Genomic DNA, 27571 nt, shown 5'->3' on the forward strand with positions numbered 1-27571 from the left:
GTTTTTATTACCTGCAGACAAAACTAGTTACTATGTACTTTTCTCTTACTATAAAATATCCCCCCCAGATTGGACTGAAGACCCTTGTAATGTATTAAATGTTATGTTGATGTGAGAATGTGTGAAATCATGTGTGCAGGGCCGGTTTAAATACAAACATGATTGCTCTAGAAAGTGTGAAATCATGTGTGCAGGGCCGGTTTAAATACAAACATGATTGCTCTAGAAAATAAAAGATCAGTGAGGAACAATAACAATTCAGAGCTGAAGTGAAAAATATCAATAGCATTTAATCACCAAAGATATAAACATCTAAATATCCATTTTGTAATGTGACTGACAAAATCTTTACAAAGTTAGCCTTAATGTTTTGCTGACTGCTTCACATCGTCTGTACAAAAATGAGGTGGCATTGGAGACTGGCACAAAGAGAGAGGAAACTGTCCCGAGTAAACGACAATGTCAGCAAAATGAAAAGCAAAGTTACAGCAAAAACATCGACATTCTTATCTTTTGATACTCAGTAAATAAAAAGGACAAACATACAGTATATATGTTTTCTTTGTCTGTTTTGCAATTTTCTTGTAAACTGCTTAGTGTGCCCACGCAAGCTTCAAACACATTCAATTCCTTTCTGTTCAGTACAAATATTGTTCACAATACCCAAATAAATAAACAAATAAAAAAATACATAATCAAATTAAATAAGCAACACAAATCTATTTCATAAACAAAGTTAATTAATAAAGGGGTGTCCCCACACATGCCACAGCCTTGTTTGTTTTGTTATACAGCCTTTAAATGCATAAGTCGTTTCCAGCGTTTTTATGTTACTTTTTTCCTAAATAAATGACAAAAGTTTAATCAGGCAGTATGTTGCTCATAACTCTAAATGTCTCTGTGCTTTTACTTGCTGCAAAACACTTAAATAAATTGCAAACACTGACAGTTATTGTAGGCTTCACTGAAGTCAAACTTTCAGCTTCGTTCGTTTACACACAGCAAAGAGCTCTGAGGCCTCAGAGGGCGCCCTTGCTACTCCCCACAGTGCTGGAGAGCTGGGTGTGGACAGGAATGTAAATAAATATCCATCAGACTATGTACACAAATCTGTTCAAAATATCATGCAAATAAATACCGGTAATTTAAAACGGAACTACAACACTGACCTCAACAGTAGTAATATATTGTAGGCTATAAAGAGTCTTTCCTTCATTGTCTTTCCTTCAATGTACAACAGTTGTTTGAATAAAGCAATACGACCTAAATACTGCAGGTCTCAGAGTAAAAGCTGTTTTTTTTCCCCCGTTTTTTTTTTTTAAAGCAGTGTTTTTGCTGAGGTCTCCAAACAGTGTTGAGCTTTAATCTGCTTCTCCAAGTCACCCACCATGCTCAGGTAGCTACAGCAGAGAGATGCACAACAGTAGGTTTACTTACTGTACATAAACTTTCGCTCATTTCAGTCAGTCCTAATGGAAAAGTACATGTTTCCGACAGCCTTCAAATATAGAATATACAGTGTGCAGAGGGGATAAAGTAAAATCTATGAAAATGGACAGTGTCTGTGCTTTGATTCGAGGCTGAACCACAGTGTAGAGATAAACGACACGTAGCAGACGGGCAGCAGGGTTCGTTCTCGTCATTTTCACGAACATCTCTCCGTGAGAAGGCAGGAGGGGAGGCCAGCTGCTCGACACACCTCTGTTGTGCTCTTTCACAACTGTGCTGTGCTCCTTTATAAGGTTTCATAAGTTCATGAAGAGCATTTTCGTTCCCTGACCGAGAAGTCCATTTAGAGTTGAACCATTGCAACCCTTTAAATTCGAGTGTGTCTTTCACACGGCCTGCAGGATGAACGTCCCCACGTCTAAGATTCAAATGTTCCTGCCATCCAAAATGAGTGCAACAAAGGCACTGCAGGGTGGAACACCAGGCAGACGGAGAAAAACAGCATTTTACAAACGTTTTTTCAAAAAAGCTTTTTAAAAATATCCCCCATTAACGCTTTAACCGGATAAAATGATAACACAAAAAGACACCAGGGGCTGATGAATCACTGTGAGAAAATGTTTTTGGGATTTTATCATGCATAACTTTTAAAGAATAAGACAGTGATACATTGTTAGGTTACAAAGACTCTACCACTGTTCAGTCTTCTTCACTAGAATTCATTTTAAAGGTTATATTGATAACATTGATAAAGCTTTGTACTTGTAAGGCACACAGGTCATACACTTTATTTCAAGTGAGCAGGGTGTTCAGCAGCCTTACAGGCTGTTTTCACCAAACTTATGTAGACAAATATAAAAAAAACAAAAAACATCCACTGAGCTTTTAGAAAGGTGCGGAATAAAAGTATCACTTTTCTTTAAAAAAATTATTATGATTGTGAATTAATCATTTTAAACTTTTTGAAGGGTCCAAAATGAATGTTTTATCTGTGTGAGATGTCTGACGTTTGGTTCCTGCTTCTAACAAGGCTTGTGAGCCAATACTATAACGACGTTGGTATCACGTGGTATAAAATTTCATAAAATTACAAATCTGCATATTCAAACAAAATAAACTACCGACAGGCATAGTCCTTACAGCCTTAACTAATGCATTGTCACCGGGTCAAGTCAATTTGTCAAAATTAGAAAAATAACAGCGGTGAACATAACGCTAACACTAACGCTAGCTAACTTTTACTGTAGCTGTCTATCTAATGTCGAGCATTGTGGGTTTTAATAGCATCCCTACAACGTACTGTACTCTTTGATTGGATTAAAATGTAAATATTTACCTAATGTCTTATAGTGTAAGGATGATTGAAATTTCATTTTACGGTAATGTTGCAATATAGAGCCCCTGTAACTATTAAATAATGGGGAAAAGGGTTAGTTAGCCATATCCCTAAGATTACCATAGATAACGTTACATGAAACACCACCGTGTTTAGTAACCTAAATCTATAGCTAATGTTTAGTTATATGTTGCAAAATTAATTTATTACTCTATCACGAAAGATTCATCACTTGATAGACTGAGTCTGAGTCTCACTCCACTCGTCCATGAAATATGCAGGTTGTGCAACAAACTGGCAACCACTAGAGTGGAAGCGGGGAGGGGGAGTATGCCATCTAGTGGCTGGATGTTATCAATGTTATTAATAGCACCTTTAATTAAAGGCCCCCTCGAGTCCAAAAGTGTCCAGCAGCTAAACTTTTGAACTAAACAATATGAGATAGAAGAAGTTGATTTTTAATAAGGTTTTTTTTTTTTTTGTGGAAAAACCACATCAGACACAAATTATTATTCTAAGCAGAGTATTTTCATGTCTGAAGGGGATCTTTAATACAGCACAATAATATACACATTTAATGTGTTTTAACATCACACATGCTGTGGCCTTGTTTTTCAAATGAAGCAATAGATGGCAAGTTTGGTGAAAACAGCCTGTAAGGCTACTGAACACCCTGCTCACTTGAAATAAAGTGTATGACCTGTGTGCCCTACAAGTACAAAGCTTTATACATAAAATATACGTTACAGCTTAAAAGATTAGTCAATTAGTTGAATAGTTCAGAAAATTAATTGGCAACTATTTTGATAGTTTTTTTGATAGTCAATTAACCGTTTCAGTCATTTTTCAAGCTAAAATACCAAACAGTTGCATGTTTAAGCTTGTGCAGTGTGAGGATTTGATGATTTTATCTGTTTCTCTTCTCTTTAAACTGACTATATCTGGATTTGGACAAATCTTCTAAAGATGTCAGCTTGGGCACTGGGAAACTGTGAAGGGCATTTTTGTTGATATTTTATAATCAAAACAACAATTGCTGATTAATAGAGAAAACAATGGGCAGAATAATGAAAATATATGTTGCAATATATGTTGTGTGTATTATTTCTTTGTTATGGGGTTAATATTAAACCTGTATGCTTGTTTCCACATCAAATCATACAGAACAAAAAGAGTTTTAAACCTGAAATAAATTAAATAAATTGTTTTTTTGTCCAAAACTTGCCAAACTGCCCATACATACAATATTGGACAGACATTTCATTTTGACAAAATTGCTAAAAGTCTTACAGCTTCGTAATTTTGTGGAAAGTTGAATCAGATGTCACTGTCATGACGAGGTTTGCATGGTAAAATGAAAACATTCTGCCACAGTCAATCATCACTTTCAATGAGACATCAGGGGAATCTCAACAGAGGGTCAAAAAGCATCACATACTGATAACACAGAAAGCTGTTCAGAAGCTACATTCCCCATATAGAAGCATACATAAGTGCATAAATTCATATTTGACAAATAGTGGCGATACAAGATACAAAAAAAAGGGACAGAGCGCTTCCCTTCAATCAAACAACTGATGTAATACGTTTAAAAACATGTCGGCCACACACTGACGTCTGCGCTTGTTTTGTGCTATAAGACTACGTAGATAACACAGCATGTAAATGACTTAAAATGGTCATAATTACTGCTAAAATAAAGCATCCGATTATCACAGCAGTATTGCACTAAACCATGCAGTGGTTTTTGGAGGATTCACTACTACATTATTGTAACAAAATCACTGTTGACATTTGATAATTTTGGTCTGTTTTTGTCTGATTTTACACCCTTTATCAATTATTATCACCTGGAAGCACAAGATCATACCGAGTCTCTGTGGGAGCATTTCAGCAAAACAAACCTTGACTTAAACAATCCAATGAAACTACATGGACACTTCATCACTGATATGTTATGAAAAGTCACCAAATCTTGCTGGAGGTCTAACACTGGTATTTCTCATCTTACTGGCTTTTCTCATCTGTTGTCTTATAAGTCAAAGTGCTCTAAGAAAATATTTTTTTGGGGGGAGATACTTTTCATCTAAATTCTGTCTGAAATCTGGTTAGATTTAACGATTTAAGAGACAGGGCGTACTTGAGACGACAGAGGTAAGTCATTCTGGGTCGTTGTTATGTATGATACAATTTATAGTACTGAAACTGTCTTGGCAAAGGTCGGAGGTGGATTGAAAGACACTGAAGTGAATGTGAGGTTAAGGCCCGGATCTACTATCATGTAAAAACTGCTGTAGGTGCAGGAGTTCCTTTATGTGCAAAGACATTTACTAGGATCAGACATGCAAATAAAACCTGGCGAAGATAATTCATTTTGAATTTCACAAAATCAACAAAAGCAGACGTTGCCAGAAGCAGCAGCGTCTGAGCAAACTACAGGAGGGAGTCTTATCTTATCTATTTATTTACATTTTCATTCAGTTGTGTAAATGCCTTGGATAGCTTTACCCAGCAGTTGTAGGGAAACTGTAAATCCATAGAAACAGTTAACCGTTGAGGTGGGCCTCATCTAATGAGCCACAGTGACAATGAAAGATCTAAAAACTCAGAAAACTGTCTCTACAAAGTTGTTGTATCACTAAGCTGTGTTCAGCCCGTTACGGAGCTCCACTGAATAACACCCTGGGCATGTGGTGGCTAGTGCAGCGTTGTATTTTCAGTGATGGAAAGTAACTAAGTACATTTACTCAAGCACTGTAGTTGGGTACAGTGTTGAGGTTGCTTGTACTTTACTTAAGTAATTCCATTTTATGCTACTTAAAGGTTCCCTGTGGAGTTTCTGACCACTAGTAGTGCTATGGAGCAGTGTTTTTGTAAGTGGGTCCCCGTTTTGGTGCCAATGGTTTCACACTATTCCACTGATCTACAGGTGGCAGTGAGGCGCCAAGAAATGCTGCAATACGCCAGATATGCTGAGTTTTTAAAATGATTGTTATAGATAAAACTACCCAACAGTATACAAAGTAGGGAAAATTAGCTCCATCTTGACGAGCTATAACATTAAAATGCTGCCTACATGTTATTACATCAGTAATAATAATCTGATAATATAATGCATGATACGGAGAGATAACACCGATAGGGTCCATTCTGCTGTCAAATGAGTATTTTTACTTCTCTACTTTAACTTATGTAAAATCTTGAATACATGACTTTTACTTGTAGAATACTTCCTTCCACCATGGTGTATTTACCACAAAGCAAATAAACTGAGTTTTTAGATCTTTTATAATTTCACCACCACAATCCAACCTAAAATTATGATTGACATCTGTTCCAGCTGGGTGATTATTTATTGGCCCGTTAAAAGTACATTTCAGCTGCCTCCCTGATGTCTTGGTGATTGTTTACATGGCTGAGCCTGTGTGCAAAAATGCTAAACATGCTTGTTCTAGTTTAAATAGCATGCACACTCAACACATCCTTTTCCTATATTTTGCACTCAAGCCCTGAAACACCAACAAATGCATAAGCAGTAAGGCAAGAAACACTAAGAGCTGATCCACGTTTTTTTTCCACGAAGCACAAATGCGCTTTGGGCCATTTGTAGATCAAAAACGAAGAATTTTACAGTTGCTGTTGGATCTGACCTTCAGTAGATCCGAGCCTAAACCCAAAGAGATGAAAGATGTCAGTTAGAGTGTTTGCACGTGTCAGAGATGAAAAAGAGGCAGAATAAGCTGAATAAAGAGAAGGACTCCTATGGAGGACTGCAGAGCATGACCCCGTCCACACTCTGACGTGTTTTCCTGCAACGAGAATTAACAATAAATTCCAGAGCAAATGATTCATCACTAGTACATTAGGAAAATTCTTGTGGTTGTGTTTGCACTTCATAAATGGAATTTGTGAATTTCTAAGCGCGCAATGGGACATTTTGAGCACAGATACGTTCTTTTGCAAGCATATAAATTATATATTGTTGAGAAATTATTATCACGCATAGAATAATTTAATTTGCGCAGACAAAACTCTATTCTGTGCTCATTAAATTGCTATTGTGCTATTGTTTAAATGTGTTGGATAACGTTGCACATTTTCAGACTCTCCTGGAAGACATTAATAGTGTTGCACTCCATAGTTCACATGAAAAGTGACAAAAGTAGTTGTGTAAGGATGAAAAAAGAGAGCTAGAAGGAGTTCAAAAGTTCAAACCCTGGCTCCTTTCTCACCTCCGCACAGCTGTCAGATTGTCAGTTTCGGGAAAGTTACAGAAATCATTGGGCGCAGCCCCCACCCCCAATATCAGAATGGTGTGCGGGGAGTGGGTTTCCAACCCTAACCGTCCAACTAGCAGTTCTGATGAAGCATTATGGCAGGTTTACCAGGAAAGAAGGGACGCACTGCAGGCACACCACCGCCACACATAGTTTATACAGTTTTGGTTACATACCTCACTTTATGAACCTCTAAGAAATTCTAGTAGTAACTTAATCTGTGCTTTATTAGCTTTGCAACCAATCTTGGTAGGTAGTCAGCTAACTTCTGCCAGATAAGCAGTAGCTAAGTAAGCTAATTGGCTAACTTGATAATTGCCAGCTATACACTACCGTGCTTTTAAAATTAGATTTAGCAAACTCTGTTTAAGAAATGACATCTTAGATTTAGATTTATTTAAATTCAGTGGCAGTTAAAGTGATTTTTTTAAGGAACTTCATTAATGATTATAATGCCTTGGCTGTGTAGCTGGAATCATCAAGTTAGCCAACTAGCTTAGTTAACTACTGTTTATCTGTCCGAGATTAGCCAGCTACAAACCAACATAGTTCGGTAGAGAGACTAACCTACAAGTAGAATTTCATATAATGGGAGTGCACAGAACAGGGACACTAAGAGAGAGAGAGTGATCATTATGTGCTTATGTGGATAATAACAAACTTGCAAATAATTGTGTTGAATACAGAATAGATTTTTGTACGTTAAAAGTAATACTTTCTCTAAAAAATATAGTTAATGTGCTTACAAAAAATATTTTTCTGTGCTCAAAATGTCCCATCGCATGCTCAAAAACTGAGGCACAAATATAATGCCATACTTATAATGTATCTACTCACTAAGGCACTGTAGTCAAAGCAGGAAGTCGGGCCTTTACGATATCGGGCGTTGCTCAGTACTTCACATGGATTCTCCTCCTGAACTGTTTGTTTTTAGTTAAGGGAGGTAACAGTGAACTTATCTGCCACACAAGATCGATGAGATTTCCACCTTCAGAACAAATGAAAGCACCGCAGAGTGTGTGAGCATGAAAAGGATACACTCTGTCCTGACCTGTGTCAATTTTTCTATCTCACATGAGCTGCAGGGGAGTGTCTCGGCGACGACAAAGAGAAGGTTGGTGTTTTCTATCCGCTTTGCGTGGAACAGCCTATGGGAGACAGTAATGGATATTTAGCCAACTTCATACAGTGTGTACAGTACAGGTATATGAGCACAAACACACCGCAAACATATTCTGCTGACGCTCTGGAAAAACACACCGTGAGCAGTTTCCACAGTCCTGCAGCACGTTGTAGGAGTTGGTGGTGTTTGTGAAGTAGAACTGGCTTTGGATGGTCACACAGCTGCTTTCCTTTGTTTCAAAACCTTCTACCAGGACATCATCTAGAACACAAACACATCCAAATTTAGCATTTTGTCTATAACAGCTTTTTAACTGAGAATCATTTGGTTTAAATTGATTTTCACCCATATTTTATATACACATTCATCTAAATGTTGTTGTTTCCTGGTTCCCTGTTGCAAGAACACACTTCATTGTTAACAAAATCCCTTTTTAATGAGGTCAGAACATGTTTATGGTAAAGGGTGTTTGAGGAGAAAAATAAGGACAAAATGCAAATGAGCTGCTTGTTGAAGTGACTTTTTTTAAATCTAATTTGTATAATTCTCAACATAAAAGCAGAAAGTAATGAGCCTTAAAAAACCCCATCCTGAATCCATAAATTCACGCAGATATTTATAGGCGCACACAGAGATTGTGTTAAGATGCACAAATCCACCTTGGTAGAGCCAGCTATTGTAGACCAGTCCATACAGTAGCTGCTGGGTCACAGACCTGTAAAAGTGTTCACATTGCACTTTGTTAAAGAATGAAATACAATCTTTAAACATCAATAAATAACAGTAAACACATGTCACAGCTACAGTAACATTGAGCTAAAAATAACCAAGGGCAGAGCGGCAGCTGCCTAGCAAGAAAAAAAAAGGCCCTCCTGGTTACATGTGCAGAAGTCTGTACACAATTAAGATTGTTTTAAAGGGCACCTCACATGCTCTTGGTGTCATTTGATTTGCAGTAAACAAAGTCTCACCATGCCACTGTAGATGTCCACCAGGCCAAGCTGAGGATGTCAGCAATGGACGGCTGCAGAAACAGAGAGTAGTTACAGGTGAGAGCTTTCCATCATATTAAAACAAGTTATAAAAATGTCCCAGAATCTAAAATCTGCAGGTCGTCTCTTACCACAAAGATGCCCCTCGGTGCTGCACCAGTGTGGCTGCTGCTGACTGGTTCACATGCAGACTGGTAGTGGAAAGACTGACGCCGAGTGAAGATTGAGTTATTGTAGAGTGCATGCATCAGGTAAGGGTCCACATCACCAAAGAAAAGACCAATCTGTGATTGATGAAAGAAAGGAAAGACAGTTAAAGAGAGGAAAAGAAAGTGCATCAGGGAAACAGCACAACACAGTGGTTTAACATAAACTTACTTAAGTTTTCTACTTGTTTCTGAGTTTTTGAAATGAAGTGGTATAAACTGAAGGCAATTGCGATGATTTAATCTGAATTTAGTTGAGTTAAATACTTTCATGATCCTGTAACAAAAAACTATTTTTGAAACCAAACATACAAAATCTGATGCAATAACATCATGAACAACAACTACGTTGATCAAAACCCCAGAAACTAATTCACATCTGCTTACAAATTTAAAAAAGGATTAGTTGGGGATATATTTAGGCCAGGTGAATGCACTGAAAACACACTTTTGTATACCTTTAGTTTTTCATCACTTTTAAATGTTGACAGTAGATCAGAATCAGAAATACTTTATTGATCCCTGAGGGGAAACTCTTTTGTTCCAGCAGCTCACTATCACGTCAGTGCACACAGGAATAGAAGTACTAAGCAAAAAATATAATACACTATAATACAGGTAAGATAAAAGATAATAGATAAGATAATATACTGTAAAAGATAAAGCACATTATCACACAAAGGCGTACCTTTTTCCAGTGATCTCTCTGATTGGACATAATCAGGAACCCACCATCATCAATGAGATAGCAGAGGAGGTCCTAGTGACAACGCAGCACAGTTTACATCAAGTGAGCAGTATTTTTAACTCTTTACTATATCACCTAACAGCAGCAGAACACAGAAAATCTCAATATACAGGTTGACATGATCTTATGAGAGGAGACAGCAGACAGTAAAAACCTGCAGGCAAAACTGAAAACCAAAGCTATAATGTGTCTTCATTTATGCTAAAGGTAGAGTACATCAATATTTTCTATATAAAAATATATTACACTGCAAAAAACACTGACTCTTATGAGTCATTTGGTCTTAAATTAAGCATTCAATTAGTCAAAGCCTGTGTATAAAAGTGGTCGTTTCTGTAGACTTGCTCCAGGTTTTCAAGTAACTAAATGTCAGAACACAATAAGGCAAATCGCTGATCTAATATCAAGTCAAAGCTTTATCAAAGTTTAAGACAATTACTTAAACAAGTTGATATGTATGTATGTATAAGAAACTGATGAAATAATGTCTCCCCAAGGGCCGAGTTCTTCTTCTTCTTTTTTTGCCTTTTTTTTTAAATTAAGATTTTAGGGCTCAATATCTGACTAAATAACTGGTTAAGAGGGAGATGTTTCACAGTGTAATATCCTACAAGGTACAAGTTGAGCTAATAGGCCTGAAACACCCTCTTAATCTTAATCACACACAACAGGCAGCACTGTGGATTTTGTTAATTACACTGGACATGTCAGCTTTTACAAGTGTTCCTCTTATGTGAGTTGACAACAACAGCTCTGTTTCCTCTAAGTGACAGACCAATTTAATAATCACAGGAGTATTTAGAACAGATTTAACCTCTGAAGGTCTGCTACAGTCTAGTGGTTGTGTTAATGTGAGAATGAAATACAAAACATTCTTACGTCAGTGTTCACTTCACAGTCCATCTCACAACTTCTGGATGGTCCACACTGTTAAACAACATGTGTAATGAGACAATAATGTCACTTTTGTCACAGTAAATGCAGTCATTAGTGATTATTAGTAATTAGTGGCACTGTCCTGTACCTTGTGTGAACCCTGTCGACTGTCTGACACGTTGCTGGCCAGGATCTTAAACTTGTCCACCCACGCTTCCAAGTCCAGCTTCACTCCGACCACTGAGTGACAAGATCCACAGGATCAGAGCAAAGAGAGGAAAAACAGGGCGAGATCAGCATTTTGGTAAGAAGAGTACACCGAATAACAGAGGTAGCCGAAATATCTGAAAAATATTTTAGATAAAGAACATTCAAGGGAATCCCACATTAAACACAGGATACCACATTATGTTTGCCACGTTAAAGTATTTTTCTTACCTGCAGGTTTGAGCAGTTTACCTCCTAAATTAACCTCTACAGCCGAACTAACCAGAATTCCAACGGTGCCGTTTTCTGCACCTACGGGGTCGTCCAAGGCTGTTCAGAAACAAAACGGGAAAAAAAAAACTGATGTGAGGTCTAAAGTCACACACGGATGAATGATGAATTTATCATTTTGAATTAATGTTTAACTGAAATTAACCATAATTTTGCAGTTGTTTGACAAATACTTGAGCATTGAAGTTCATTGTTGACCTTGAGATGATGTCAACAAAATAATCTCAATTTATAAGGTCCACTTACAAGCCTTTTCAGAGCTTTCAAGCACATCTCACAGTTTTCATCAGCGAATGGGACTGGCTCAGGTGTCATCACATGACCAAATTTTGGAGCGCTGATCAAGTGATAACAGGTGGTCATATATGGGGGGGATCGTAACCCATCATGTCATGTGATGACCTGTGATAGTCCCATTCGCTGATGAAACATGAAAAAAAGGTCAAGCTTGTTTTAAATGATCACTAAATCAACATTTACACTTCAGTCTCATTTGATGACCTGAAGTCTAGTACATTAAACCTGCAACAATGTTTAGTGTTTGTTTTTTTTTGGCCACTTAGGGACAGCGGAAACAAGCTGTGTGTTACCTTGTTAGCAAACAGTTGCTTGTTTACACGTCCAGCAGCTTCGGAGCAACATTATCATTCATTTGGAGTCTTGTTTCTGGTCTCTTTTTTGTATCTCCACCAACTCCTGCAGGAAATATCTGGCTCTTTAGCTGCTAAATGCTCCGCTATGTTTACCAGCTAGTCGCTACCTTTGCCTGTCTGCTGTTTAGTGGTGGGCAGGAAGTGTACAGTGGATTTGTAGAGCTTTTTTACTGATAGGCCTGTATAGGCCTGATTACTGATTACTGGGCCATCTTGGAAAGTATTAGGTCAGTTTCAGGTGAAACTAGCTATTAACAGATACTCAGGCAGATTCCTTCCTGAGGGCAGGGCTTATGTAACACAGTGTAGCTTAAATTTCTAGTTCCCGTCCCATTTTTTCACAATTGAGAATGACTTCCGGATGGGAGCCGAAACGTCTTGATTCTGAAAACAGTGTCCAGATGACTACGACTGAAACCTTTTCTACGATAGAACACTCCTGGATGAATGAGGGACTACACCGTCTTTTTTACTGAAAACAGCTGCCTGCTGCAACCAAAAACGACACTATGAGAGTGGTGAGAGTGAACTAAAACAGTAAAGTCGCAGGCTGGAAAAACAAAACATTGAACTGAAAGATCTTAAAAAGCTCTGTAGTGTTTATGGGAACTGCAGAGATAGGTGATAATTCTCTGTGGGTTTATCACTACAAGTGACCCCTTTCACATACACACAGTCATTTGATCCATTGTTATTGTAAAAATGTTGATTATAGCCGCTTTAAGATGTGTTGCGCAATTACTCACAGGATCTCGATGGAGCTCTGAACATGTAGCCTTTGTTGTCGAGGCTCCGTCTGTAGTAATTTGAATTGAAGGGTTCAGGATCCTCATCCCACAACTCAGCAGCTCTGTACAAACATAACACAAATAATTAAATGTTTTCTGAAAATAAAAACCTGGTTATAGACAGAATATCTGTGGGATTACTAATATCTTTCTCTGCTTTAGTAAGTGCATTAATCTTACTCACATGTTGGGGAAAACCCGTGTTATTCCTCCATCAGTGGATGCAAATACAACCAGGAAGCCATACCTGTAACAATTTGTTTTTACTTAGCCACAAAGTGTCTTTTTCTTAAAGGCAAGTTTTCACCATGGTGGATGCCGTGTGAGAATGCTGTAAAGCAATAACAAGTTGACTCACGAATTCAGGTCCTTGTTCTTCCAAACGCGAGATGCCAGCTGCCCAATAATCCTAGAATCCAAAATCAGGTTGTGGATGAGGCCTTGGTCACCTGAGACACAAAACAAATATATTATCTCTTTTGTGTAGCTGCAGCAGTTGCAGATATTGTAAACTACTAACTGTTGTTGACACACTCACACTCATCAGATTCTGGGGAAATGTCCAGCATGAGCGAGAGGAAGTTCTGCAAAAACTGGGTGTTGTTGTCAGAAAGATGCAGACGTCTGCAGTATTCCCTGGAGAAACGGAGGGCAGAATGAACACTAACAGATAGAGAAAGTGTGAAATCAAGAGAGCAAAGAGAAATGGTACTCACCTTGGAGCCAGAAACACGTGTCCTGCAGATTCAAAGGAGCTGGGCAGCAACGACTGCATATCTGTAACAGAGACAGAGGGTGATGTTAGTTTTTTCATCTCGTCTTTGTGCTACATCTTAATAAAACAGAATCTCCCTGTACTCACACTGTAGCTGCAGCATCACATCACTCAGGTCTGCCTGGATGTAGTATTCGTTGTAGGGGGGTAATACCAGACCAAGACTGCAGGTGGCGGCATCCCAACATATGAATAAGGAGACACAGAGAGGAAGGGTGTTCCACCTGGCCAGCAGTCCTCATCGGGCCACAGCTGGTTGGTTATTATTTGTAATTCAAAACATTGTAATGACTCACCTGTAATCTGTACCGTTGATAGGAGTCCAGGTGTAACCCCTGTACACCTCATCAATGTATTGCTACAGTAAAGGAGACATTTGAGTTCACTTCAGTCAACAAAAGGCTACAGTTTAACTGCTCTGACTTTATGTAACGTGTGTAATATGGTTTTGTGGAGGTGTGACTGGGATTTTTACTACCTGGGTCTTAGCGTTGTAATTTTCCTCTTTCATGTCAGCAAAATCTCTCTCAAAACTTCTTTGTAATTTTGGACATTAGGACGCAACTGTATACTGAGCCCACAGAACACTATGCTTACAGAGCTCAATTTAAAGGCCTAATCTGTGATCCAAATTAAAGAGGTGCCACACCAAAACATTCAACATAGGATTGGTTTTATCACCAGATAACACCTAAATTTAATAACCAAAAGTTATAAATGTTTTCTGACATTGTTACCATTATCTTCCACCAGTATTTTTTGTAATATACTATAATACTATAATCAGTAGAAAAAAAACGACTTACTCTACTTACTCTAATTAAATGTAATGGTCAAAAAATTAGATAGTATAAAAAAAAAGACTTGTGCCTTTAACACAGTTAAACCACTTATTTGGAAATAAATGCATAGTAAAAGTTGAAAATGATTACTTTAAATGCCCATATTATTTATTGCATTGCAGATGGACTTTCTGCTTAAATGGCAAATGGACTGTACTTGTATAACCTTTCTAGTCTTCCGACTACTCAAAGCGCTTGACACTACATATCACATTCACACATTCATACACTGATGACAGATGCAAACTGGTCATCAGTCCAAAGAAACTAACTAATCATTCACACACTCACACACCGATGGCACAGCTCAGCCCAAGGACACTTCGAACATGTGGGCTGGGGGAACTCCATACTGGTTATGTGTCTCATCTTAATCTACAGTCATTACATTACATTACTGTCACAGTCTGATAAATAAGCCAAAACAGCAGGTTTACAAAGATTTGGATTTTGAAACTTACTCAACATAGAGTTATGTGCAGTATAGTAGGACAAAGTTGACCTAGAAAGTAGCCCTATGGTGATATAGTAATATTTCATGTTTTGAATTTTACTTGTTTTAAATGTCTGAGCAGCATGTTTCATGGACCTACTAGACAGCATTGTAAATCTGTGAGTTTTCGTGCACAATCTGTACAATGAAGCCGTTGAGTGAAATTTAATGGTAACCATTTGTATTGTAACTGAGACATTAAGGCAAATTGGATTAGATCTGATACAGTCCAACTAAAGAGGTGAAATATGTGAAGCTATTCAGAAAGAGAATTTACTTGCCTCATCAATCGACTTGATAAGAGTTTTGATCTGCATTTCACCTGGTCTTCCATCAATCATTTGTCGCCGGATCTAAAGAATGAAAAAACACAAAGCAGTTTTTTTCAGTCACACACACATGTTACTAACACATGTTGCGTGGGCCTTCAGTTACCTGCACAGAACTGCAGACTGGTAGGCAGATTGTCCCGAGGCAGATAATGTTGTTCACTGGCCCGGTAATAACTTTGATAAACATTGGCAATAAACAGAAAATGCCTGAAAACTTTTCAGTTCCACTTGGAACTAAGTGCTCACCTCCTCTTTGTTGCTGTCCTCCACCTCTGCATCCAGGAAGTCCAGCGTCACAGGCTCAGGGAGGTTCACGAGCTGAGAGTCGTGTGAGAAAAATACATTAACATCAAATGTAGAACAGGTATATCAGCATCATAATTACTGAAACTATATAAAAAATAATCATAATTTGAAAAACACATTCTTTTAAGGATGTGCATTCTTATTCATATGCCTCCCCCTCCCTGCTACCCGCAGTAGAAAATGTTTTGGCAGGTTAAATATAAATCACCTTTGGCTGAAGATTGGGGTGAAGCAGAAGATATCCATTTGGATCAATGGCAAATATGTATCCATTGGCTCCAAGCTGTTGAGGAAGTAAGAAAAAGCAACAAATAGCAGTGATGAGTCTTTTCTGTCCATCACAAGTGCAATGAAGAAAAATGTGACTAATAATGGTGCTAATGTGATGTACATACATTGTACCGTGGTGTTAGTCGCTTTATCTCATCAAGATGCACATCGACTCCCATGACACCTAATATCAGCTGATTCTGATCAGACAAAAGCAACAGTAGGTACAGCTAGTTAAAGGAACAGTTTGACATTTTTGGAAATACGCTTATTCACTATCTTGCTGAAAGTTAGATGAGACAATAGATACCGCTCTCGTGCCTGTCTGGTAAATATGTAGCCGGAGCCAGCAGCAGGTTAGCTTAGCACCAAGAAGTCACTGCACCAGGCCAAGAAAAAGTCAAGGCACATATCAAAACCAAAACATGTCAATTTGACACCTCAGTTTTTGTGTGGATTAACCAAAAAAAGATATAACGTGTTTATTAGGGAGCTTTAGCAGAGCTGGTAGGCTAGATTTTGTTGCCTTAGGACAGAGCCAGGCTAGCTGTTTCCCCATTTCCAGTCTTTATACTAAGCTAAGATAACCCTCTCCTAGCAGTAGCTTCATATTTACTGTACAGTCATAAGAGTGGTATCGATCTTCTCATCTAACTCTTGGTAGTCATTTAGTATTCTATGATATTATACAACAGAGCTAAATTCTGCCTTTGAAAGGCTGTAAACAAAAAGAGAAGGTAACTATAACCAGTTGTGTTACCTGTGAGTTTCCATCCATGGTGAGATTAAATACAGGCAAAGTCCCAGTTACTACCATGCCAAGACCCTACAGAGTCCAAAGACAAATCATATAAATTATGAGCTTATATATTCTGTGTGTATAAATGCTTGATGCATTTACTATATTTGATCACATACAGCCAAGAGGGTCATGCAGTCTCACCAAAGCATCCTGATACACATTGGTCCACTGAACCTGTTTGGCATCGCTGCCTGCCAGAACCATGGGGCGTCCCAGCACGTCGAGGTACTCCTGACAAAACAAGAGAGATACGTGACCAGCTGGAGCTTCAAAAACGACCAACAACATCAGGCCAAGGGGAGAATGGGTGTGCAAACAAATGGAAGTAGATGTTTCTACAGAGGGAGTGAGCGCCACAAGGAAAATTAGAAACAGTGAACGGGGATCAGCTGTGTCAGAAGCACTAGACAAACCCACCTGGGTGTTAATCCTTATAGCACAGATGGAACGGATCTCAAAATAGTAACCTAGCAAGTGACAGAGAAAAAAGGCAAACAGAGAGAGAGAGAGAGAGAGAGAGAGAGAGAGGAGAGAGAGGAAGAGCATATGTGAGTGATGCCATCAGAAAAAACACAGGAGTGGTGCTCATAAATTTTCCACATTTTACTAGATGTTACTAGACCAGTGACTCAGCCACTTAACTCCCACAGATAGGAAGCTTAAAGAGGAATACCACTGAGCTTTAAAACTGAGGTATCTGTATTTGTAATTGCACAGTTCAGTCAAGAACATTAGATCAGCTGCGAGTCTCACCTAAAAGCTCCTAATTTCTTATCAGAATCTGCTTCATAGGAAACTATTTCTGTGTGAGCTTTTAAAAAAATATAAGATCAGGTTTCCTAATTTTCCAAGTTGCTACCATCATTGCAATGGGGCTGCAACTAATGATTATATTTATTATCAATTTCTCTGCTGATTATTTTCTCAATTAATCTATTAATTATTTGGTATAAATTATGCTATAAAATGTCAGAGAATAGTGTCTTAAAATGTTTTCTTCTGTCTAACCAACAGCCCAAAACCCAAAGATATTCAGTAACACAATCATATATGAGAAAGAAAAGCAGCAAATCCTCACAATTGAGAAGCTGGAACTTGGTAATGTTTTGCACTTTTGTTTAAAAATTAATCAAACATTTTCTCAATAGTTAGAACAGTTGCAGAATCATTTAATGTTGATTTACTTATCAATTAATCGACAAATTGTTTCAGCTCTACAATGCAATCCAATGATTATTTTTATGTATACTAGAATTTAACAGAAATCGTCTTATAAGGTGCTAAACTCAGATTGTGTGATTTATGCATTTTATAAAATCACATTATTTATAATCCACGGACTGCATGTGCCATCTTCGGCTATGAAGGTCATCCGATGGATATAATCTGATGACATAAAAGGGCATTCCCCTCTCAGATACAACTTGTTCTCCCTCAGTTTGAATCCAGCCTATTGTGTCAGAAATATGAAAGAGAAACCAGCTCTGTGTGAACAAAAGGCAAGTTTTCTGAGTGCAATTAGGTCACAAACATGATTTCTCCTATGAAGATCGATGTCAGCTCTCAGCCCGAGAGCAAATTTGATCTAGACGAGCAAAACTGACCTCTGCGTATGCAAACAGAGCCTTGTGAGAACCAACACTGGTCTGCTCACAGATCTGATAGGCAGGCCCATTAGTAGGATCAGTGCACTGTACTGTACATTAGGCTCAGTGATTTATTTGTTTGTTCTTTTGTCTAAGCATTGATTAATAAATATACAGTAGACTTTTAAAGTATGGACTGAGTGGGGCTATTATAGATATGAATTTAAAGATGGTCTGCTAAGCTAAAAATACACAAGCTCAACTTCCTGTTGATGCTTTGCACATCGCAGGACGGCATAGCCATTATGAACAAATGTTTTGAAGTCCAACTTATAACAATGATCCTGTTTGGACACAAGACAAGTAAAGACTCTATAATTAGCTCTATATAATTAGCTTTTGATTATTCTTATTTTTTGGTATTGCATGTGAACTACAGACTGCAGTCTTAAAGTGGTCATATTATGCTTTTTGGCTTTTTCCCTTTCCTTTATTGTGTTATATATCTTTTTTATCTTATTTTTTGATAACATGGAGCAGTTACGTTTGTATTGTGTAATTTTATTCCTCTACTGCAATGATTCCCAACCGGGGGTACTTGTACTCCACGGGGTACTTTTGCAGTTGCCAGGGGGTATGTGGAAAGCTTAACTAATTAACCAATTGTACTTTGATAAAAAAAATATATATATATATATATATATATATATATATATATATATACATCTCCATATAACGAGGAAAATAAAAAGCAAAATAGGATTACAAATTTTTTTATGCCGATCTTTAATAAATTCAATAACCAGTAAGTTGCCCATCAACCTGAGTGAGTGAAAGTAGTTAGCGAGTAGCAAGTGAGTAGAGAAGTTGAAATAATTGGGTAAAAGTAATAAATAATCAATTGAAACTGTCCAAGTGAAATGTCCAGGTTCGGCCACTCCAAGTATGAATGCAAACTTGACCAAAGCAACCTAAACACTGACAATTCAATTGTATGAAAAAAAATAACAATATCCAGTTTTATATAATTAATAGTGTTAACTAACATCCAGTTTATAATCCATTAATAAGAACACATTTGGAACAAATTCAGGTGATACCGATGAAGGACTACTTGAGGTCATCTGACAGGGCTGTGGGGGTACATCAGATATAAAGGTTGGGAACCACTGCTCTACAATTATGTGATATGGGGAATAAAATAAAATGAATAAATCACATAGAAAATTTAGTTCACCTTTATTGGTGCATGCGATCCACTGTAAAGGTGTGACATCGTAGTTGTGCTGACCCACAGAAAAGGTGAAAACTCGAACCTTAGGAGGAACAAAATTAAAGTTTTCAGAGGCTGATTAAGATACCATGGTGCGTCCTTTTTCAAATGCTGGATGTAACTGAAAGGTGTCTGTTATAGTGAGGTGATCCGAAGATAACCAACCGTTTTGTTAGGCCAGTTGTATTGCATGAAGACATCCTGAGCTCTGTCCTCTCCTCCATCAGTAAACAGCATGATTATTTTATTGCAGTTGGCCCGAGGGACATTTGTCTTCTGAAAAATACATTTAAAAGTGAGCTGAATGAGATTGAACAGTAGGGTTGGTCAATACAGTAACAGTGTGTGGAGAAGCTATTATTGACATAATCCCCAGTCGATGTAAATCAATAGTACACTTACATTTAACAGCTGGTTGAAGGCAAAATGAAATCCAGACTTGTAATCAGTGGTGCCTTTAGCCTGCATCTGCTGCACTGCATCCTTGAAGATCTTCTTGTTGCGCACATTAGCTTGGACGAGATGTTTGAAGCAGGGAACCACAGCCTCGGCCTTCTCGTTAAACTTAAACACAGCAGGAGAAGGAAATAAGTACAACAACAAGATAGAGAGATGTGAAATGATGGAGAATCAGTAATGAAGGGTCAGTAAATGTAGCAGATACTAACCCTGGCCACGTTGACATAGTCATCATCAGACAAAGTGTCCAGCATTTCCATCACTGACGCTTTGATCAGTTTCAGGGTGAGTCCACTGACACTGCCACTCCTGCAGGAAACACACAAGTATCTTCCCAATCACATGATCAAATACATACATAGGGATATAGGTAAAATTAGTTTCAGTTTGGCAGTATTTACTAAAACTGAAGGTGTACAGAATGTGAGCCCAGCTGCAGTTGATATGAATAAAGTGCTAATTTAAATACTAATTTTGTGCTGTTCAAGACACATTTTGTGCAAATTAGTTGTTGAGCTACATTTGTGCACTCTCCCCACAACAATGGAGGATATGTTAGGAACTATTAGCTCAACAAAAAGATCAGTGGTTGAATTGTAAAAAAAAGAATCAGAATTATGAAAAAAATCAATGTAGAAGATTTTTTGGTAAACTATTAAACTCCTTTGACAGGGTTGCTTAAAAGGGATTTTAAAAAATCCAATAGGTCTATTCAATAAGAGTGCCCAACTAAAGTCTTCAGTAGTGCTGAAAACTTTACACATGCTTCCTCCAGATGTTCAATCACAGGCACGGTTTCCCCTGCTGCAGTGATTGATAAATCCTTTTCAGAGCCTATTTGTTTGTATTTCCATTCCCTTTTCCCACATTTTAAAGTCCACAGAGGAATGCACTAATGTACAGTTTGCATTAACCCAAACACAAAGACTTTAATGAAAATATGGACAAACACTAATGAGTAAATATACCTTGATGTCCCTAAATACGGTCTGAATTAATAAATACAGAGCTTATGATCTTCAGGTTTTTGGCCTATAGTTTATTCAGCAGTATTTCTTCACTATGGGTGAAAAATAATACAATGAAATTATATATAATAAAAAAACAACACATGGGGTTAGAAACTTGTACATTACTGATTGATTCCTATTTGAATATGTGGCTGCTTCAGTGACTATATATATTACATGTGATGAACAAACAAACATGTCGATGAAAGGTCATTCATGAGGACTTCTCTTCTATTTTCCTCATTCAACTCAATAATAGGATTAACCTTGCAAAGAGTGCCAATCAAGAACCCATTATCACTATAATGATTTGCAACCATGGGGACAGTACAGTCAGCGACACAGCAGGCTGCTGTACTAGACCATGACCATGAGTTTGAATATACTCAGCAAAACACACTCTACTATCTGATCTACCATAAAAACAGGAAACAAAACTTGGTCTGATCATGTTTAAGCTGTGACATTTTGGAGAATATGCTTTTTTCGCGTTCTAGTGGAGAGTTAGATGAGAAGATAAATATCACTCTCATTTCTGTTAAATATGACGCTACAGCCAGCAACTGCTTAGCTTAGCAGAGGGAACCTGCTAGCCTGGCTCTGTCCGAAGGTAATAAAATCCTCCTACCAGCTCCTCTAAAGCTCACTTAGTAATTAGTTGTATCTCCTGTGTTCAATCTGTACAAAAACCTAACTGTAAAAATGATTTGTTTTGTTTAATTTGTTTTTTACGGTTGGTTATCCATCCATCCATCCATTTTCTACCGCTTGGTCCCGTTAGGGGTCGCGGGTGACTGGAGCCTATCCCAGTGACTTTGGGCCTTAGGCAGGGTACACCCTGGACAGTGGCCAACTCGTCGCAGGGCGAACACAGACACAGACAAGGACAGACAACCATTCACTCACACATTCATTCAATACGGGCAATTTAGAGTTATCAATTAACCTATACATGCATGTCTTTGGACGGTGGGAGGAAGCCGGAGAACCCGGAGAGAACCCACGGTAACACGGGGAGGACATGCAGACTCCACCCAGAGAGATTGTGTGATGTTGGTCCGGTCCGGAACCGACCCCACGAACCCACGATCTCCTTATTGGGAGGCAGGAGCTGTAGCCGCTCTGCCACCGTGCACCCACGGTTGGTTATGTGGCAGACAATTTCTTGGCTGGGAGCAGTAACTTTGTAGAGACTCAGCTGGTTGCTAGCATGGCTAGCTGTTTCCCCACGTTCCTAGACTTTGTGCTAAGCTAACGTAACCGGCTGCTGGCTATAGCCTTATATTTACAGACACACATAAGAGTGGTCTCAATCTCCTCATCTGACTTTCCAACAGAAAGCGAATTATCTTATTTCCCAAAATGTTGAACTATTTAAATAGTAAATGGTCTTCAATAAAGCTCATGTCTCATCAAATTGTATCTACTGTCAATTCAGCTGTTTCTCCATTTATACTACAAAACAACACCTTGTACAAGCCATTTTGTTCTAGTGTCTGAATCATGTCTAACTTAACCTTTAGGCTGTTACACATGATAAGCAATATGAGCTGCACTCTCAGCAGGTTTTGGTGCAGAGTCAGTGCCAGGTGCGCTGTTTTTACACTACAATACAACTTTAGTCTCTCTTCTTTCTCTAGTTTTGCTGGCCTATAGGACCAGAAGCACGAAGAAGCTGCTCACTTATGTGAAATAACACCATAGATGGGCTCTTCACTTCACTTGTGAGTGAGAAAGAAGTGCAACGAAGGCTGAGGAAAACCTCACAGATGGATGTATTAATTCACAGGGGCACAAGCAGGATACCTATGCTAAAATCACATGTAATCAAAAGACTAAACCCAGGAAAATTCCAAACAAAACTTTGTTTGAAACATTATTAATTACTTACACATCAACAAGAATGACCATATCTTTGGGGGATGAGGCTCCTTGGATGTACCTTTGACAAAGGACAAGAGAGGATACAATACTTACACTAAATCTACTGCACCTGTGATAGGCCAATATGAAAAGATGTTTCAAGCAGCATACTGTACCAGGGCCTCCTCCTGACATCATATAAGTCGATTTTATCAGGGGCTTTCCAAGGTGTGGCTAAAAAAAAACGAAAAGATGTTTCCTTCTTACTGTTAATGTAAATTTAAAATGAGACACAAAATTCAGCCTTCATATTCAACACCAGGTGACGAAGCACAGGAACGGTTGTTAAAACCTACCTGGGTAGTAGCGAGTGACACCCGTTGCGCTCCCAAACGCTTGCCACAGCAGTGACGGATCCTCCCGACTGTTCGCCACGAACACTTTCTCCAGCGCCTGCGTCCAGTTCAACTCATTCAGAATGACTGGCGCTGATGGGAAAAAAAGGGAAACTTCTTAGATGTGCTCCTTAAAATATGTAAATATATAATAAGAACTTCACTTGCCTCCTTTATAAATATCTGTGGGAATCTGGACAGCCGTGTAGGAATAGTTGACGTTGTTTTTGAAGTTTGGATCATACACAAACTCCAACTTGATGTGCGAAGGATTTTCCACCTCTCCTTCTCCATCCATGGAATACTAGGAGAACATGAGAAAGCATCTTTTCAATTATAACGACTACTGTACTAGTTTTTAAAGTCTATTTATTGCAATCAGACACTTTTGATTTACAAACACATCAAGTAATCTTCCTTCTGTCGAATGGCCTCAGTAAATATAAACAAAGCAGACGAATCAGTTTATTTGTCCCGTACTTACATAATCCAGCTCTGCCTTTGAGTCATAATAAGCCATGTCCAGCTCCTAGAAGAAAACATATGCAGATATGAGGAGGTTGCAATGTTGACAACATTGTCGACATGAGGACTAGTAGTCATATGAAAGTACAGGTCAGGTAAACCTCTAGACACATGGAGGGTACTTCATTAGGGTTGCAACAAAACTATTTTCATTAATTGCAATTAATCTTTGTCACTAGCGATTAAATGTATCAATCCCCAAAACTGCATTTTTGTGCTTATTTCATTTATCTGCCTCTCAAAGTCTCAAATTAGCTACAAATATGGACGTAATGAACATTTTCTTTCAGGATAACCAGGACTATTTACAAATTAAAAAAATAGTTTGATGTGATTAGCTGCGGTCAAAATCTATGAAGGAATGTACAATTTAGGTTTAACCTAGAAAAATCCAGTTACAAAAAGCTTTTTATTATAATTCTAAAGGTGTCAAATATGATAGCTCATTAGAGAATAGTTACACAACTAATCAGTGAGTTTTTTTAACTGACGGCGACTATGGGTTTACAACAGCACCATAACATAGGCTACTATTTACAATAGTGATAAGGAATTCTTTACAGCCACTTCCATTTTCGGGAGAGTGGGACACAAACAAACACATGTTGCTTGGGTCACCATAGCAACACTCAAAGAGGAGTGACAACCATGCATGATAGCTCATTTTCTCACAAGAACCAGGTGTTTTAATGTGTTGATTGACCGTGAGATAGACCAACCAATTCATGAGTGAACCTCACATAAATGGTGCGGCTGATATGGTCAATCTTATCAATTTTGTGCAATTAATCTATTGTTCCATATCGTAAAATGGCAACAGTAATGACAAATGCCTGTCAAAAGTGACCGCATCCCAACATTATTTCTTAAAATTATTTCAAAATGTTTAGTTTACAATGATATAAGATGTAGAAAAGCAGCAAATCCTCGTGTTTGTGAAGCTGTAACCACCAAATGTTTGCTATTGTTTTCTGCTCAATACTGTCACTTTATGAATCAGTAGACAGGCTGTAAGGCTTGGATAGAGCATCGCCATCTGTTAGTCTTAGTTTCTGAAGAGACCTAACATACTTCACAATAAGCGTGACATCTAGTCAGAGGCTGCGATGTTCCTATTTTTGGCCTGTTCTGATTACCAAATCTTATCTCTATATTACAGTTCAACTAAATGTCTCAGTCTGTCTGCGGTTTGTCTTCTTGTTATTAGTAATACGGATTTTCTGTCCTCAGAGGAGCACAGCTCTGACAACATCCAGCCATTATCAGACAGTGTTCTTTATCAGTCAGTCCAAAGAAGTGGCATCTTCATCCTTCATGTTAACATCTCCAGAGAGCTCTGCTTCTTTAGATATGAGCCTGTCAGCAGTGTTTCAGTCCTCTGGCAAATGTTTTACCTGTTTTATATTTGATAAAAAAAATGTATTGATTGATTCTATAAGAAAGGTTTAGGGGTGGGAATATTTGGCAATCTCACGACTCCATTCAAAATGATTCTTTATTCAAGAAAAAGAATGGGGGGCACCTTTGTCTAGCAAAGCTCATTATTAAGTCATTAAATACAAAATGCACCCAAACACTTGCCTTTTCTGAAGATGAACTACAAGATTACTCTAATATGTGCGCGCTGTACCCCGCCCAGGTGCTGCACTGTGCCATCCGGGTTGAGTTACACCTTTTTCATTCCGTCAACATAATGCTATGAACTAACGATATTACAAAAATCTATTTTTGGCATTTGTGAATGGATTCAGAATCGTAGAACATGAGAATCATGATTCTTATGTGAATCGACATTTTTTCACCCACCCTTAGAAATTTTTAGTTTTAGTTTTTGTTATAGTTATTTAAATATTATATTTAGTCTCAGATAATCTCTTGAATCAGCTGCTCTGTCATCATACTGTACTCTTAAGTATTGCAGTATAGTGACTCATGATTAAAATTAGGGCAACTTGAAGTAATAGTTTTGGGGAAATGCACTTGTTCACGTTCTTGCTGAAAGTTAGATGAAAAGATTAATAAAGCTACAGCCATGAAATGGTTAGCTTAGCTTAGCATAACAAGTAGAAACAGCCGAACTGGCTCTGTCCAAAGGTAACAAAATCCATGTAAAAACCAAAGTGTAAAAATGAGAATGGTTTTATGCTGGGTTACGTGCGGGACTATTTCTTGTCCGGATGCAGTGACTTTCTGGAGATATATGTATGTTAAGTAGCGAGCTTTAGAGGTGCTGGTACGTGGATTTTGTTAAGCTTAGACTGAGACGGGCTAGCTTTTTCCTTGTTTCCAGTCTTTATGCTAAGCTAAGCTAACCAGCTGCTGTAGCTATATATTTCATATGTTGAACTATTCCTTTAATCATCAAATTATGTTGGCTATATAAAAAAAAATCACAGATACTAATGTAGATTCAGTTTGTTGTGATCAACGCTGGCAGAGAGAATAGGGCGGAGAATAGGGAATAAGCCAAAAACACATGGACTTCAATTCAGAATTCAGCTACTTCGAAGAGCAATTTTTGAATGTCTACAGTTCCTTAGGAAATTTCAGGTTGATTTTCAACTTGATTCAATTCGATTATCATACTGTTTCTACTGGATACATATCATATCCAAGAGATGCAAACAATGGCTCAGTGGAAGGTAGCAAATCAATCTTAAAACTTATGGCATGCTTTGGAAAATGTCCACTGACAATTGACAGTGTTGGAAAGTCTACACCATTTTCAATAAATGGGCTACAGCAAGCTAAACCCCCTGTGTCTTTTAAAATGACAGAAGGATTCAGAGAAGGACATGAGAGGCCATGTGAGAGGATGAGGTTAACCCCATCTTGTGTTGTTGGGCAAATGAAGCAGACTGAGCGGAAAAGTGAAATGCCAATGTGTGTAGGACTCAACAGAACCGCACAGCTGAGTGCACTCAGTCATTTGTTTCACCCAGCTGAGTGCTGAGGGATCTGCTCAGCTGACTGGTGTAAATGTTCTTTCTTTCTCAGGTTGTCCCAGTTAGAGTCGCAGCGCTCAGAGACTCACCCATCTGGTTTGAGTTTACATCATTGATTAAATTTGACTGCGTAACATTTCCACAATGTAGAATACTTCATCTTTATGTTATCAATTATATCAATTGATGTTCGGAATATAATTTGGTAATTAAATAGAAACAGAGATGGCCAATACAACATACTGGTGTAAACCTGTTGTATATCTACAATAGATGTATCAATGACTTGATCAATGAATGAAGTTGGTTCAGAGCAGAGGGAAAAACAAGTGAACATAATCCACTGAAAGCTGGAGGGTGTTTCTGTCTCCGCAATCTGCGCTCTCAGTGTGTTTTTATTTATTTTTAACATTTATTTATAACTTCTTGCGATTGTGCACTCCAACAGTATCCTGCACCCCGAGCTTTTGCCTTCACCCGCCAGCAGAAGCTCTGAGTTGTTGAGCTTTGCCGGTGAGAGGCGGGTACAGGTTTGCAAACTGGACCAGTGCAGGACTCTGCTCCAGAGATTTAAAAAAACAAAACAACCTCACATGTGTGAACTTGTTTTAAAATGTGTTCACTGGATCATTTTGTGGTGTCACTGATTATATTGATATGCTCAATGCTTGTGCACATAAGCCACAACTGTAAAAATTTATAAACATGATTGGAAGTGGCAAAACGGAAAACTCACTGTCATAATCGTC

General features: G+C 38.2%; 1 protein-coding gene across 2 annotated transcripts in view; it reads right to left on the bottom strand.

Annotated features, from left to right (window-relative positions):
- Positions 1–4009: 4009 nt before the first annotated feature.
- The window catches only part of LOC122861432 (voltage-dependent calcium channel subunit alpha-2/delta-2-like), a 44811-nt gene continuing 21249 nt past the window's right edge, over positions 4010–27571 (bottom strand). For both annotated transcript variants that reach the window (XM_044165821.1, XM_044165831.1), the window contains 34 exons: positions 23837–23881; positions 23521–23656; positions 23314–23445; positions 23134–23191; positions 22986–23036; positions 20294–20393; positions 20028–20189; positions 19791–19901; positions 19590–19668; positions 17184–17233; positions 16908–16997; positions 16725–16790; positions 16090–16164; positions 15903–15977; positions 15635–15706; positions 15338–15409; positions 14018–14079; positions 13809–13885; positions 13663–13723; positions 13485–13582; positions 13305–13395; positions 13131–13193; positions 12905–13008; positions 11446–11544; positions 11156–11247; positions 11011–11058; positions 10072–10143; positions 9309–9461; positions 9157–9209; positions 8845–8900; positions 8323–8446; positions 8101–8210; positions 7900–7982; positions 4010–6594 (listed from right to left, as the gene is read on the bottom strand). In XM_044165821.1, coding sequence (XP_044021756.1) covers positions 6499–6594; positions 7900–7982; positions 8101–8210; positions 8323–8446; positions 8845–8900; positions 9157–9209; positions 9309–9461; positions 10072–10143; positions 11011–11058; positions 11156–11247; positions 11446–11544; positions 12905–13008; positions 13131–13193; positions 13305–13395; positions 13485–13582; positions 13663–13723; positions 13809–13885; positions 14018–14079; positions 15338–15409; positions 15635–15706; positions 15903–15977; positions 16090–16164; positions 16725–16790; positions 16908–16997; positions 17184–17233; positions 19590–19668; positions 19791–19901; positions 20028–20189; positions 20294–20393; positions 22986–23036; positions 23134–23191; positions 23314–23445; positions 23521–23656; positions 23837–23881 — 2916 coding nt within the window. In that variant the 3' untranslated portion in view covers positions 4010–6498. The remainder of the gene's footprint in view (positions 6595–7899; positions 7983–8100; positions 8211–8322; positions 8447–8844; positions 8901–9156; positions 9210–9308; positions 9462–10071; positions 10144–11010; positions 11059–11155; positions 11248–11445; positions 11545–12904; positions 13009–13130; positions 13194–13304; positions 13396–13484; positions 13583–13662; positions 13724–13808; positions 13886–14017; positions 14080–15337; positions 15410–15634; positions 15707–15902; positions 15978–16089; positions 16165–16724; positions 16791–16907; positions 16998–17183; positions 17234–19589; positions 19669–19790; positions 19902–20027; positions 20190–20293; positions 20394–22985; positions 23037–23133; positions 23192–23313; positions 23446–23520; positions 23657–23836; positions 23882–27571) is intronic.

Source organism: Siniperca chuatsi, linkage group LG2 (assembly GCF_020085105.1).
Source record: "Siniperca chuatsi isolate FFG_IHB_CAS linkage group LG2, ASM2008510v1, whole genome shotgun sequence".
In the NCBI taxonomy this organism is placed as follows: Eukaryota; Metazoa; Chordata; class Actinopteri; order Centrarchiformes; family Sinipercidae; genus Siniperca; species Siniperca chuatsi.